Source organism: Lindgomyces ingoldianus (assembly GCF_010093535.1).
Source record: "Lindgomyces ingoldianus strain ATCC 200398 unplaced genomic scaffold BDR25scaffold_17, whole genome shotgun sequence".
In the NCBI taxonomy this organism is placed as follows: Eukaryota; Fungi; Ascomycota; class Dothideomycetes; order Pleosporales; family Lindgomycetaceae; genus Lindgomyces; species Lindgomyces ingoldianus.
This window is the reverse complement of record NW_022985178.1, coordinates 61527-74496: the sequence shown is the minus strand read 5'-3', so window position 1 is coordinate 74496 and position 12970 is coordinate 61527. Positions and strand designations below refer to the sequence as shown.

At 40.0% G+C, this 12970-nt stretch overlaps 4 protein-coding genes across 4 annotated transcripts; 1 reads left to right on the top strand and 3 right to left on the bottom strand.

Moving 5' to 3' along the window:
• Positions 1-3147: 3147 nt before the first annotated feature.
• BDR25DRAFT_355364 (uncharacterized protein) lies at positions 3148-5230 on the bottom strand (the record flags this gene model as incomplete). Its single annotated transcript, XM_033695445.1, has 5 exons — positions 3148-3165; positions 3204-3251; positions 3283-3385; positions 4830-4968; positions 5005-5230. 5 exons carry the CDS (start codon positions 5228-5230, stop codon positions 3148-3150), a joined length of 534 nt encoding a protein of 177 aa, XP_033547097.1.
• Positions 5231-7181: 1951 nt separating this feature from the next.
• BDR25DRAFT_303803 (uncharacterized protein) lies at positions 7182-7965 on the top strand. The gene has a single exon (XM_033690082.1). The coding sequence runs from the start codon at positions 7288-7290 to the stop codon at positions 7852-7854; it is 567 nt and encodes a 188-aa protein (XP_033547096.1). The 5' UTR covers positions 7182-7287; the 3' UTR covers positions 7855-7965.
• Positions 7922-8906, bottom strand: BDR25DRAFT_32969 (kinase-like protein). Its single transcript, XM_033692472.1, has 2 exons — positions 8022-8906; positions 7922-7974 (listed from the first exon to the last, which is right to left on the bottom strand). The coding sequence occupies exon 1, from the start codon at positions 8819-8821 to the stop codon at positions 8036-8038; it is 786 nt and encodes a 261-aa protein (XP_033547095.1). The 5' UTR covers positions 8822-8906; the 3' UTR covers positions 7922-7974; positions 8022-8035.
• A 195-nt stretch (positions 8907-9101) lies between these two features.
• BDR25DRAFT_303801 (uncharacterized protein) lies at positions 9102-9534 on the bottom strand. The gene has a single exon (XM_033690081.1). The coding sequence runs from the start codon at positions 9486-9488 to the stop codon at positions 9177-9179; it is 312 nt and encodes a 103-aa protein (XP_033547094.1). The 5' UTR covers positions 9489-9534; the 3' UTR covers positions 9102-9176.
• Positions 9535-12970: the final 3436 nt, after the last annotated feature.

Here is a 12970-nt window from a genome sequence, read left to right as displayed (position 1 = left end):
AGTATAACTATAAAAAAGCTTTTTATAAAAATTTTATAGTAATTTAAAGCTAGTTTAACTTTATAAAGAATATTAAAGCTAAGTATAGCATCTAAGATAATAATATGTATAACTTTAATAAAATAAAGTTTATAATAGGCTAGATATTTACTAGAGCAGTTGTTATAAGTTTAGAAAGATAAGGACAGCTAAAAGCAGTCTAGTTAGGTAACTAGGAGTAGACAACAGCTATCTAGGGCATTAATGCTAAAAAGTAGACTATTCTACTTTTTATTATTTTCTAGGGTAGTAACTACTTTTTAAACTAGTATAAAAAGAAAAATCTACTTTAAAATTAAGTTATTATAATCTCTAAGTGTAGCTAGACTACTAATTAGCTTAGTTTAGACTAGTTAAAGCACTTTAATGTGCATATAAAAAAGTATACTATTAGTAGCTACTATTTACTAGTTATTAACAGCTATAAAAGCTATAACTTACTTTATTTTTAGTAATACTATAAAAATAATAAAATTATTACTATTTATATGCTTTTTTACTTATTGCACTTTTTATAGCTACTTAATGCAGGTTGTTTTGCTTCTTTAAAAAAAAGTGTATAAGTGCTAAGCTAAAAACTTTATACATAACTAGATTACTTATATTATAAAAATAAAGTTTTTACTATGCTTTAAAGTAGCTTATAATGCTATAATTACTTTTAGTAATATTTAAAAAGAGTTTTAAAGCGCTAAATTAGTTCTTTTTAACTTATAATAAGTTATAATAGGCCTTAATGTAAAGTTGTGCACTCTATTACTACTACTACTTATATATAATAAGCTCTAGTAGTTGTAAACTCTAAGTAATACTCTAAAACTTAGGTTATAATTAATGCTTATAAAAACAAAAATTTAAAAGCATATAAATAGTTTACTAACTTTTATAGTTAAGGTGTTTAAAAAGGTCTTAAAAAGGGTAGCAATAATTATGTATAAGCTAGTGTTAGTGTAATAGAAAATTACTAAGCTTTAAGCAGCTAATAAAGCTGCTAGATAACATAAATTACATAAAAAAAAGTAGATTAAGGCAGAAAATGTAATGATCCTCATGAATTGTTCCATCTCAAGTCGCCCGGAACCTCCAGAAGGCCCTCGTATCGGCCCCGACCTCGACCTGGCCCCGACCCCTGCTGTTACCCCTATTCCCTCATGTATTTAGTCGCACCTTGCCCCTGTAGCTAGCTTAGTAGTTTTCTAATATCCTACGTACAAGGCCTATAGGTGTCATTAGTATTCCTAGGTCTCTAAGTCCCCACGCACTCCTATATGCCTCTAAGTGGATTTATACCGCATTTAGACCTATTGTCTTGCCTGCGCTGTTACATTATATTAGAAAACTTGCTTTTGCTAGTAACAGCCTTGTTATAATATTACACTAATTGTTTGTTTAACTACGTCTAAGCTCTAAGACGCGTCTAATTTAGTTTAAGTTGTAATACTTACACACTGTTATATTAATTTATTTAGTCTATAGACTAGATCCCATTAACCTTTAGTTAACTAAAGCCTTTAGGTTTAGAACTTCCTATCCCTATGTAATTAGGATTGCCTTCAGAAAAGTTGCAAAGAATGCGCTAAGGTAGAAACTTAGAGACTACTAATAACTTATTAGGATTAGAGACAACTGCTAATGCCTAACTTTTAACTACCCCTTAACCCTAGAGTTAAACACGCTCTAGCTAAGCTATACTACCACCCTATTAACAGCTAAACTTGCGTCTGCAGGACCTAAAGCTAGACCCACCTAATTTAGAGTCAACCCCCTAGCAGTATATCTATGCTTAACTACAAGCACAGCTTAAGCAGCTAATCTACTAAAACACTGCTAAGCCACCACTAAATCACCCCTAATAATGCCTTAAATTACCACTGCTACCCTATAGCAAGAGACCTTTAAGGCACCCCTAACAACGCCTAAATGCTACTACACTAAACGCACGCCTAAGGTTAATAACTGCATAGATGGCAATAAACAAAGGTCTTAATAATTAACAGGCTAGACATCTATACAGATCACTATTAGAACAGGCGCGCATGGCGTTTAGTTTAGAGGACACCGCTAGCAGTGCGAAGGAATACTTGGCAAGGACACCTAGCTAAATTAGACCAGTTTTAGTTTAAGGAGGCAGAGGACATAACAGCAATACTTTGTACTATAATTACTACTAATAGGGACTATCAGTCTACAGAGGGGGGGGTAGTGTAACAATCCTCATAAATCGTTCCATCTTGAGTCGCCCAGAACCTCCAGAAGGCCCTCGTATCAGCCCCGACCTCAACCTGGCCCCAACCCCTGCTGTTACCCCTATTCCCTCATGTATTTAGTCGCACCTCGCCCCTATAGCTAGCTCAGTAGTTTTCTGATATCCTACGTACAAGGCCTATAGGTGTCATTGGTATTCCCAGGTCTCTGAGTCCCCACGCACTCCCATATGCCTCTAAGTGGATTCATACCGCATTCAGACCCATTGTCTTGCCTGCGCCGTTACAGAAAAGACCTTAATAATTTAAAAAAGCTTATGCTTAACAGCTTTAAAGGAGTTTAAAGCACGTAGTAACAGGAAGAAGGTAAAGAAGTAGGTGCAAGCTAAAGTAGGTAAGCTATCCTAAAGGCGCTGCAGATAGTGCAATTAGACTAGGCATAACACGCAAACATGTAAGTAAGAAGTAGAAGTAGTATCTAAATAATATTCTAGGCTGTACTGTACTATATAGTGCCAGAGCAGGTTGTTATAGGCTATAATAGAGTTTGTTAGGGTGGGGTCTTAGCAAAAGTAAGCAACTCAGGTGTGTAAGCAACTCGCCCATAAAGTACGTTATAGAAGTAATATAATACTTTAAACTATTTTTAACTTCTTAAGTTATATAGAAGAAGCTATATATATTTATTATTTATGTATGTTCTTCTAAAATATAAGAGATAGATGTTTAAAGATTATATAAACATATAATAGTTCTTGTAATAGAATTCTATTAATAATAGCTAGTTAATCTTGTTCTATAGATAGTATAGGCTACTATTAAAGAAGATATAAAACAAGGTTATGATTGGAATTATAAAACAAGGTTAACTACAAAGAATAGAAACAAAGGGAATCCGTCCTCCTTATATATTCGTCCTTCGCTGGGTTGGGTGCAGTCACACGATTGCACCCACGTCACGTTTTCCTGTTGGGTGCAGTCACACGATTGCACCCACGTCACGTTTTCCTGTTGGGTGCAGTCACATGATTGCACCCACGTCACGTGGTCCTGTGTGTTCCCGTCTTGGCGCGTGGTCTGGGGTTGTCATCTTCCCCACTGTCGACGCCTTTCCATCTTTGGGAACTCCGCTCGAGACATCGCTTGGTTCTCGTTGTCTCTCGCGTTCTTGGGTTGTAACACAAAGGCCCTAATTCTAGAAATATTTTCGCATCTCCACTTCCTGTAAGTAGATCTAACTAATCTAAAGAAATTGATTCTTATGGAGAAGATCGTCCACACGACTGGCGACGAGCCTATCTACTAGCTATACGCTGGGAATAATAATATATAGGTACTAACGGTCTAGCGTATTAAGGACCTAATGAATATCACGAAATACAGCCTAAGCTAGAACAATGGCGGCTAGTTTAATTACAAGCTTCAGGTATACATTATGTAGGCGTGAAACTATAGGTTTTATAACAATAGCAGGGCTAATTAGAATTTATATATTCTTTAATACTAGCTTATAGGCGAACATTTAGTCTATTACAACTTTAGTTATTCTAACATTATTAAGATTAACGCTTGGGATTAATGTGTATGTAAACGCCTTGGGTGTTCCGTTAAGCTAGAATAAGAAGGTTGGGATTGCTTACATATGACAAGTGGGCGGGGGAGTTGGTGGCCGTCCTGTGAAGAATAGGGTGAAAGTTGTCTAAAAGTCTTAGTTTGTAGCTTTAAGTTATGTATCACATCACATAACCTATATACGGCTCGAAAAGCCATTTACTAATCTAGACTAGCCGATAACACTCTAGAATCCCGCACTAGGAATATGCTAAGGTATGAGTCTATCTTAAGCTATCCTATAAGTTGTAGAATATTAGAATAATAGATCCGTTAGATTGCAAAACTAATATAAAGGCAAGGTTACTTAGACTAGTAAAACACGCTTAACTTTGCGATCCAGCAAGTATAGCTTATTGCCGCCGCTATGTCGACATGGTTGGCCATCCTAGTCCTTATGGTGATGGTAGCAGCTCTGGCTAACAGGTTAATGATACCGATTCTCTCGCCCTTTGCATCCTTAATAAACTAGGAAGCTACAGCTTCTTTACTAGCTAGTATGCATATATGGTTTAAAGGGCCACGGGGGGTAGAGTGCAATACCCCAACTCTAGGGCCTAATTAGCTAATACCGGCTCCAAAGGACAGTACATCTATTAAGACTGTAGAATTTTCCAACACAAGGTGTAGCAAAGTAAGATCGAAATAATTCCATACTCTTAGCTATTCTATACCCATGAAGACTTGCAATCATTATACTTATGTTATACAAGAAAGACGCGATTAACATGAAAACGATGAGCTCTAATGCTGTAAACATGTTAACAACTATTTTACAGCTCCAAATTCTATCGAACGCAGAGAGATTAACATGTTTAAGTAATCTATACTATTTATTATACAGTGCAATATGGTATAAGTACAATGCAAGACCTCTTTTCCAATAACCTAACTATCTCCTATGTACGCCATGTCTATAACCGTCCAACGCAGTAGCAACAACTCCTCTAACAAGGTAAGTATACAGTGTTTCACGCCGACGAGGTAAAGGCGTCCTTCTCTTTACTTTCGCTGTCCTTAGGGACTGGATCTTCGAATGCATCTTGTTCGTGAATGGGCGTTAGAGGACTCGATTTAACCTCGTCAACAGAGGTGGTATCCCCAGGGAACTCGACTACATTCGGATCCTGCGGCGCGGTCTAGCTTTGACTGTTCGTGATGCTAGGCGTGTTCTCGCTAGAAATGCTGGCAAAGGGTGCAGACGGTGTGTTGGCACTCTGCGTGTTCTGATTCGAAACATCAACTTCTTGCTCTCCCCTATTTTCTTCTTTTAGCATAATGTCCTTGGGATTCTCATCCACCAAGTCTAGCGTGTTGAAATGTTTAGTCCTTTCGCTCTCATCGGCCTGTCCCACAGACACGGCTCTCGGTGGCATTAGATCTGTGCCTACTACCCTGTTACACTATTCCTCAATGTTAGCACGAAGGCAAGTATAACCCACAATGCTCCCCTTCTGCACTCTACTGATGAACTTCAACAGGCGTCATTCGTCTTACGTGGATTAACTTGCTTCATTGCATTCATTCAGAGCCTTCAGTGCTATCATTATCATGGCCTTTCAACAACCTGGAGAACAGCGCTCCCAGAGCTCGCGGAAGCTCAATCTCTCCGTCTTTGCTCCGGAAGGCCACGTCACACCGCCAACACTTCACTCAGATTAACGGACGGCATTGCAAATTGCAACCTTCAGCTGAACAAGGGCTCGTTGGAGATTGATGCTCATGCGGCCCACTTCACAGAGAGGATGCCTAACCCGGTTGCTGCACGAGGTTTTTGGGCTGATCTTGCTGTCTCTATTGGGGGAATCTTGGGGACGATGAGCTCAGCACAGCACATTCTTTTTGAGTATCATTTCCTTTAGCATATTTTGATCGATTGCAAACGCTCAATTCCTTAAGCCTTCTTTATGAATATATATTCACGATGCTGGCAAGGTGCATATGACCGTGCAGATGAGATCACGATGCCAAATTGGCAGTAACTGGTGGTCATATCCACGGGTTCGCACATAGATCTGGAATGTACTATCCCCCTAATTTCTTTAAGTCATCCTGTGCCGCCCGAAGGATCTCTTTCATCTTAAGGTACCAACTTGAATGCTAGCGAGTTGAATATCAACGATGCAACTTCGGGAGACGTTAATGTTATGCCGAAGAGTGAGAAATTGAGAGCGGAGTGGAAACGGTGGACTTCGGTTGAAGTGATGAGAAGAACAGGATGTTGTTAGAGAATGCGGAGATCTTGACGTTAAAGCCGACACCTTGTTGTCCCCCTTATGAAGTATTCATGGCGTGTGCGCTACCGCTCGAGCCACCGGTAGACTATTTCCCCGATGGGCAGGCTCCCACATCCTGGTAGCCAACTAGCGCCGTGCACGGGTCTCTTAGCAGTGAGTGGTTTGCTGCCGGGGCCAGCCAACTCCACACACTGCCAGGGGCCCAAAACAGTCCTGGCGCATATGGCCTTCGTCAATTTGCTAACCAATCGCTCAAGCGCTAAACTCAATACCTTCCATGGACATAGTGGAACGCTTGCTGTTCATTGATCAAGCTCAATCTTCGAGTCCGTAGACATCACCACTCACCACAACGATGGCTCCTAACAAAGATCGACTCTATATTGCGCTCTATGTTCGCGGCGGGGCGCCCAAGATGCTAGGCAAGGAAGACAAGTACGTAATGCGGTTAACCCAACTGTAGTAGCTGGTTAATTGACAGCATTAGGTATCACTGGGCTCTTTTAATCAAAGCCTCAACGCATCAATCAACCCCTACACTTCCTCCCTCCCTCCTAGAATATGACTATATTCAGAATTGCGTCATATAACATCCCAAACCGTTCATCGCCGTAGTAACTAGCCGCCTAAACATTTCGCCGAGCTGATCCTCCAATTCACGTAGTAGATTCCTCCAACAGAGGATGGAAATGAAACGTCTTTCAGCCATTCATCTGCCTCGTTCTCAGTTACTAGGCGTCACCGTTGGTGTTCGCTGGCTGTGTTCAGTTGCGGCACAGCCAGCTTCAGTCTTATTCGCCTCAGTAACCGCCGCGGCACAGCGTAGATGCTACGTGACCTCAATGAAAGGGAGGTTTTGCCAATAGATGCGTCTATACCTTGTCTGATCAAGGCTAAGACGTTTGGAAACGGCGGTATCAAGCACCCGAACAATCGTGGCAATCCGTACCCAATAAATCTAATCGCTGGAGGAGAGGATCAAACGTAGTCGCTCACATTTACCACAGATTACTCAACGTATTCAAATAGTTGAAGTAGCATAAATAGGTGAGAATTCCAGGAGGTAACATATTGTTCTGAGATCTATATCCTCTAGGCTTCTTTCGAATCACGTCTTTGAAAATCAAATTGTCTCTCAACCTTGTTTTGACTTTTGCATATCGTTGCTCCACTCCGCCCTATACCCGACAATCCATATGGATCAATACACCATTACAAGAGCAGGTCTCCGAGAGTATGCCAGTCTAAGGGGCAAGTACTACTACTGGCGCAGGATTGGAACACATGAATGGCAGTCATACACAGACCCTCAGCCAAGTACTCAGGATACGCCAGAGGCTGCAGTTCCCCCGGAGCCATTATACCTTTCACTCGTTCGCCAACGGCAACCAGAACCCCAAGGCCACCATTGGCTATTGTTCATTTCAAGGGAAGGCCATGCCGGCACAGTCTACCAAGTCAAGGGCGACCATACATTCATGGTGTACAAGCATAAAGAGAATATTGATATCGTCAACTCCGCGAGTTTCCAGGATATATTCCACCTCGCTCAGCTCGACCAAAGCCGCACTCAGCGAGTCCAACACTGGGTCAACCAAGAACCACCTCCAAGGGCCGCATCTCAGGCAGAAGTTACTGAGACTTGTCAGTCATGGACACTAAGGGTTATTTGTCGTCTCATTGACGAAGAAATTGTGCAAGGCGAGTGGCATGAGCGATTGCGGCAAATGATCGACTCACCTATCTTGCTTGGACGACGTTAAGATAACTGAATACGTTGCGCGTTGGGGCTATACTCGGTATTAGAAGGAATTAAAGTTGTACAATCCATTCCTATGTGCGCTTCCACCCCGTAGCTGTGCTCAAGACGGTGCTGGCTAGTCCTAGCTACATTAGCTTAGACTGAATTAAGAGGTTCAGGCTTTATTACCATGAATATGACTCTTAGAGTAAAACAACCCGTGCTGCCATTATTCCGCTAATGTCCCACTTCCTTGGAGCCGTCAGATCCATCCACTCTTGCCAATTGTCATCTACAGAAGGCTTCAAGATATTCGCATACTCCCAATAATCTGGATACCATCCAGCATTTTCCCAGTCGATAATACCAGTGATTTGCTGGGTCTTCGAGTCAAACATGATATTCCGGGGTGAAATATCACCGTGGGTAAAAACAGAAAATTCCGCACGAGGAAGCATATCCGGTAATTCCTTCTCATATTTTCGACCATTACACTCATAGTAACGCTCGTAGATGCGACTCCGGACAGCCTCATCGTCCAGAAGTCGCTGATGCTCGGATAGTTCTGCCACGAGTACGTCCCGGCTATTAGAACCGTCGGCAAGGCCGAGAAAAAGGTGTTGTAGCTCGGGGGGTTTTGGAATCTGTCGTAATTTCTCAATAATGCTCCAGATATTATGACAGAGGCGTTCCTTCACTGTGTTGTCTAGATAGTCCCAAGACTTATTTAGCGGCTTTCCTGGAATAAAGCTCATACACAAACGTCCTTCGTTTGCGTTGTAATACGAAGAGCCGACTTCGGGAACAGGAACGTCAGTATGCTCTTTTACTAGCCGCATAGCGACTTCCTCTGCCCGTGATACTCTGCGGCCAGTTTTAAGTATCAGCTCATCGCCAAACAGGAGGACTTTTGCACCCCCTTGCTTGCTCAACACCTCAGCTGTGCCATATTGTGAGAGAAAAAACTTCTCAGAGTGAAGAAATTCCATTGTATGATATAGTATCCGGGTTTTGCGAGTGTTCTGTGGTATTCTGCGGTGTTTGCTTCGTTCTCTTAGGTCGAAGCCGAAGGCGTTGCGTTGGGCTGAAAACTCGCAGCGCGGCGCGAGCTACTTATTAGGCAAGATCTGCGATCAGCACGTGCGAACGCCGACGCAACATCTTCCCTCGGCTAGTGTCGGATGTTGCGTCTAAGCAGCAGGGGTCATGATTGGCCACAAAACTTAAAGCCACGAGTTTGATGTCGTTCTGCCACCCACGTTCGTCACACTGGGAACCGCCCGATTGTCGATGTTCATCGTCCTGATGCCCTGCAACTCGGGCGCCACCGTCCTACCTTGCGCCTTATAGTCCGTACGAGCGAAAGCAAAGCAGGCTCATGCCAGCGGCCAAGCTGACTGGCACGACGTCGTCGCCTACATCTACCAGGGCAAGATGTCCATCTACGATCCGTCTGCCGTCTCCTACAATTCCACCACCCAGACCGGACAGGCCATTTGCGATCACCTTCAACAGAACAATGTGCCAGACAACAGACTTAACTGCAGAAGCATTGCCAACATCCACATAGCCATCAGCCTGTGGAGGAAAGGCTTCAGCACAAAGGGCAAGGACAACCAGGATACCGGAGAGAGCAACAACTGGACCCAGGAGCATCGTCGCAGGCTTGAGTGGGTTAAGGTGCGTGTACATTGAGCAGCAGCATCACCATCACTACACTACAAATCTCATAACTTTTGAGGCCGCCGACAGAAATTGCAAAAAAGTAGATGAATTTGCAGCCAAAGGCAAGCAGAGTCAAGCCCAAATCAAGCTTCTTTCTCAAGTTCATCTATGTGCGCATATCGTCTTTTCCCTCCCTCCTAACTCTAAGGGAGCCCTCCCCGGTACACGGTGCAGTGTTGCGGTTGACAGGCCCGGCACCCAATCAACCGACATGACGGCCTATCGGCCGCAAGTCCGCATTTAGGATGGTGACACATCATCTGTAGCCCTCCAAATGAAGGGAAGCATGGTCGTGTGCTTTATCTCAGCAAGCTCAGACGGGATGGGGAGAGAGCCTCGACAGGGGCAAGCCCCTGCTAGTGGCCTTAGTGGCGCAAGCCCTATCTCTCTAGCCAATAAGGGTGTAAGAAAGGCTTTCTCTCCCTAGCTATTTAAGGGACTTTTATAATTATTTCTTAGATACTACAACTTTACTGCTTACTTTTTATATAAGGGGACCTTTTATTATTAATTTGTCTACGTTTCTGTTCTCTAAACTTTATAAAACTTTGTAGTAGCAACTGTATTATGTAACGTACTTCATGGGCGAGTCGCTTACACACCCAAGTCGCTCACTTTTGCTAAGACCCCACCCTAACAAACTCTATTATAGCCTATAACAACCCGCTCTGGCACTATATAGTACAGTACAGCCTAGAATATTATTTAGATACTACTTTTACTTCTTACTTACATGTTTGCGCGTTATGCCTAGTCTAATTGCACTGTCTGCAGCGCCTTTAGGATAGCTCACCTACTTTAGCTTGCACCTGCTTTTTTGCCTTCTTCCTGTTACTGCGCACTTTAAACTTCTTTAGAGCTGTTAAGCGCAGGCCTTCCTAAATTATTAAAGTCTTTTCTGCCTTAATTTACTTTTTTTTATGTAATTTATATTATATAGCAGCTTTATTAGCTACTTAAAGCTTAGTAATTTTTTATTACACTAACACTAGCTTATATGTAATTATTACTACTCTTTTTAAAACTTTTTTAAACGCCTTAACTATAAAAGTTAGTAAACTATTTATATACTTTTAAATTTTTATCTTTATAAGCATTAATTATAACCTAAGTTTTAAAGTATTACTTAGAGTTTACAACTACTAGGGCTTATTATATATAGGTAGTAGTAGTAATAGAGTGCGCAACTTTACATTAAGGCCTATTATAACTTATTATAGGTTAAAAGAAACTAATCTAGCGCTTTAAAACTTTTCTTAGATATTACTAAAAGTAATTATAGCATTATAAGCTACTTTAAAGCATAGTAAGAACTTTATTTTTATAATATAAGTAATTTAGTTATGTATAAAGTTTTTAGCTTAGCGCCTATATGCTTTTTTTAAAGAAGTAAAACAACCTACATTAAGTAGCTATAAAAAGTGTAATAAGTAAAAAAGTATGTAAATAGTAATAATTTTATTATCTTTATAGTATTACTAAAAATAAAGTAAGTTATAGCTCTTATAGCTGTTAATAACTAGCAGACAGTAGCTACTAATAGTACACTTTTTTATATGCGCGTTAAAGTGCTTTAACTAGTCTAAACTAAGCTAATTAGTAGTCTAGCTGCGCTTAGAGATTGTAATAACTTAATTCTAAAGTAAATTTTCTTTCTTATACTAGTTTAAAAGGTAGTTGCTACTTTAGAAGATAATAAAAAGTAAAATAGCCTACTTTTTAGTATTAATGCCCTAGATAGCTGTTGTCTACTTCTAGTTACCTAGCTAGACTGCTTTTAGCTATTCTTATCTCTCTAAACCTGTAATAACTGCTCTAGTAGATATCTAGCCTATTATAAACTCTGTTTTATTAAAGTTGTACATGTTGTTATTTTAGATGCTATACTTAGCTTTAATATTCTTTATAAAGTTAAACTAGCTTTAAATTACTATAAAATTTTTATAAAAAGCTTTTTTATAGTTATACTTACACTTAAACTTTACTTTAAGCTTTAAGTAACACTTAATAAACATATTAGGCTAGTTTATGCTAATATAGCCTATATTATGCTTAGCGCGTAAAGAATTAGCTATATTAGCTATAGCTGCTAGCTAGGGGGGAAATCCTTACGCATTGTTACAATCCTTGCTTTGTGAAGCACTCAGGTCTAATAATATTCCTAGGTGGGAAGTAGGACGGGTAGTAGGGGCCAATCCGGTAGGGTGTACAGTCCTACGTACAGGCTATTAGGCTAATAGAGGGAGGGAGAGTGACTAGATTATAGTTTGCCCTATGTGCAGCAGTAGGGAGGCTAGGGTTAAACAGTCCTATTAGACAGGGTTAGAGGTATATATAGTGCAAGATATATAAATAGTATTGCAGCTCTTTAAAAAGCTAAATGCTACTTAGTCTATGTAAAAAATAAACTAAATGTTAAACACACCTTCTAAAGGTTATTTAATGTAGGAACTATATACATAGGCAGAGGACGCTAAGGGGAGTTAGCAGAAGTTTGTAGGAGCCCCCTAAGAGGGGTTTTTATAAGCTCTTTTAAGCTCCCTTAAGCTCCTTTTAATTTGCAGCCTGTCCTTCTATTAGACAACGCATTCTTCTATAATCTTAGGTAGCTGTGCTACCTCTGCGTCCTCTAATTAGTTAGTAAGTAAGCCTTGCCCTAAACTAGCTAGATTGTGGAGCACTGCTAGTAGAGTTACACTAGTCTAACTGTAGACTATAACACGCTGCCCCCTCTTCTTAGCAGCGCCCTTACTGCTCTGCTTACACAACTGTGTTAGTAAAAGTTTATTTATAAAGTAAGTGTTTACTTACTAAAAGGCATTTTTAACATCTATTTATCTTATACTAAATAGCTTACTAGTCTTATTTATTCTACTGTCCTTATGTTACTTATTGTTTTAATTTTTTTTATTAGATAAAAATAAGGCTCTATAGCGCTTACTAATCTTTAGAGTTGTCTTATATATTAACTTTATCCTTAAATAAGTGCGTTAAGTGTGTAAAAAAGTATAATAAATGTAACACCTTTATTTCTAATGCTATATAAAATTATTTAGAGAAAAAAAAAAAACGCTTCTTTAGAAAGCTAAAGCTTTAAAGGCTTAAAATTATGCATTATAGGATAAGTAATAGGCTTAAAACTAGGAAGAACTAGCGTAGGATTAGAAGCAGCTTTATTTACAAAAAAAAATGCTAGAGGTAATAGATAAAGAGTATTCTAAATAGGATTATATTTAAAAATTACTAGATTTACTAGAAGCTTATTATGTAAAGTACCTAAAAAGAGACCTATCTTTTTTAGACAAGATAGAAGCTTTTAAGGCTAAAGTAAAAGGTTGTTTTTTTTCTTAACTATTATTAGCTAAAACTTGTTTCTAAAAGCTGCTGCTATTTAGTAATAACATAGCTATTCT

Bases quoted from the DNA above. Each gene is read 5' to 3' on its own strand.
- BDR25DRAFT_303803 (XM_033690082.1), top strand. From the start codon at position 7,288: ATGGATCAATACACCATTACAAGAGCAGGTCTCCGAGAGTATGCCAGT.
- BDR25DRAFT_32969 (XM_033692472.1), bottom strand. From the start codon at position 8,821: ATGGAATTTCTTCACTCTGAGAAGTTTTTTCTCTCACAATATGGCACA.
- BDR25DRAFT_303801 (XM_033690081.1), bottom strand. From the start codon at position 9,488: ATGCTCCTGGGTCCAGTTGTTGCTCTCTCCGGTATCCTGGTTGTCCTT.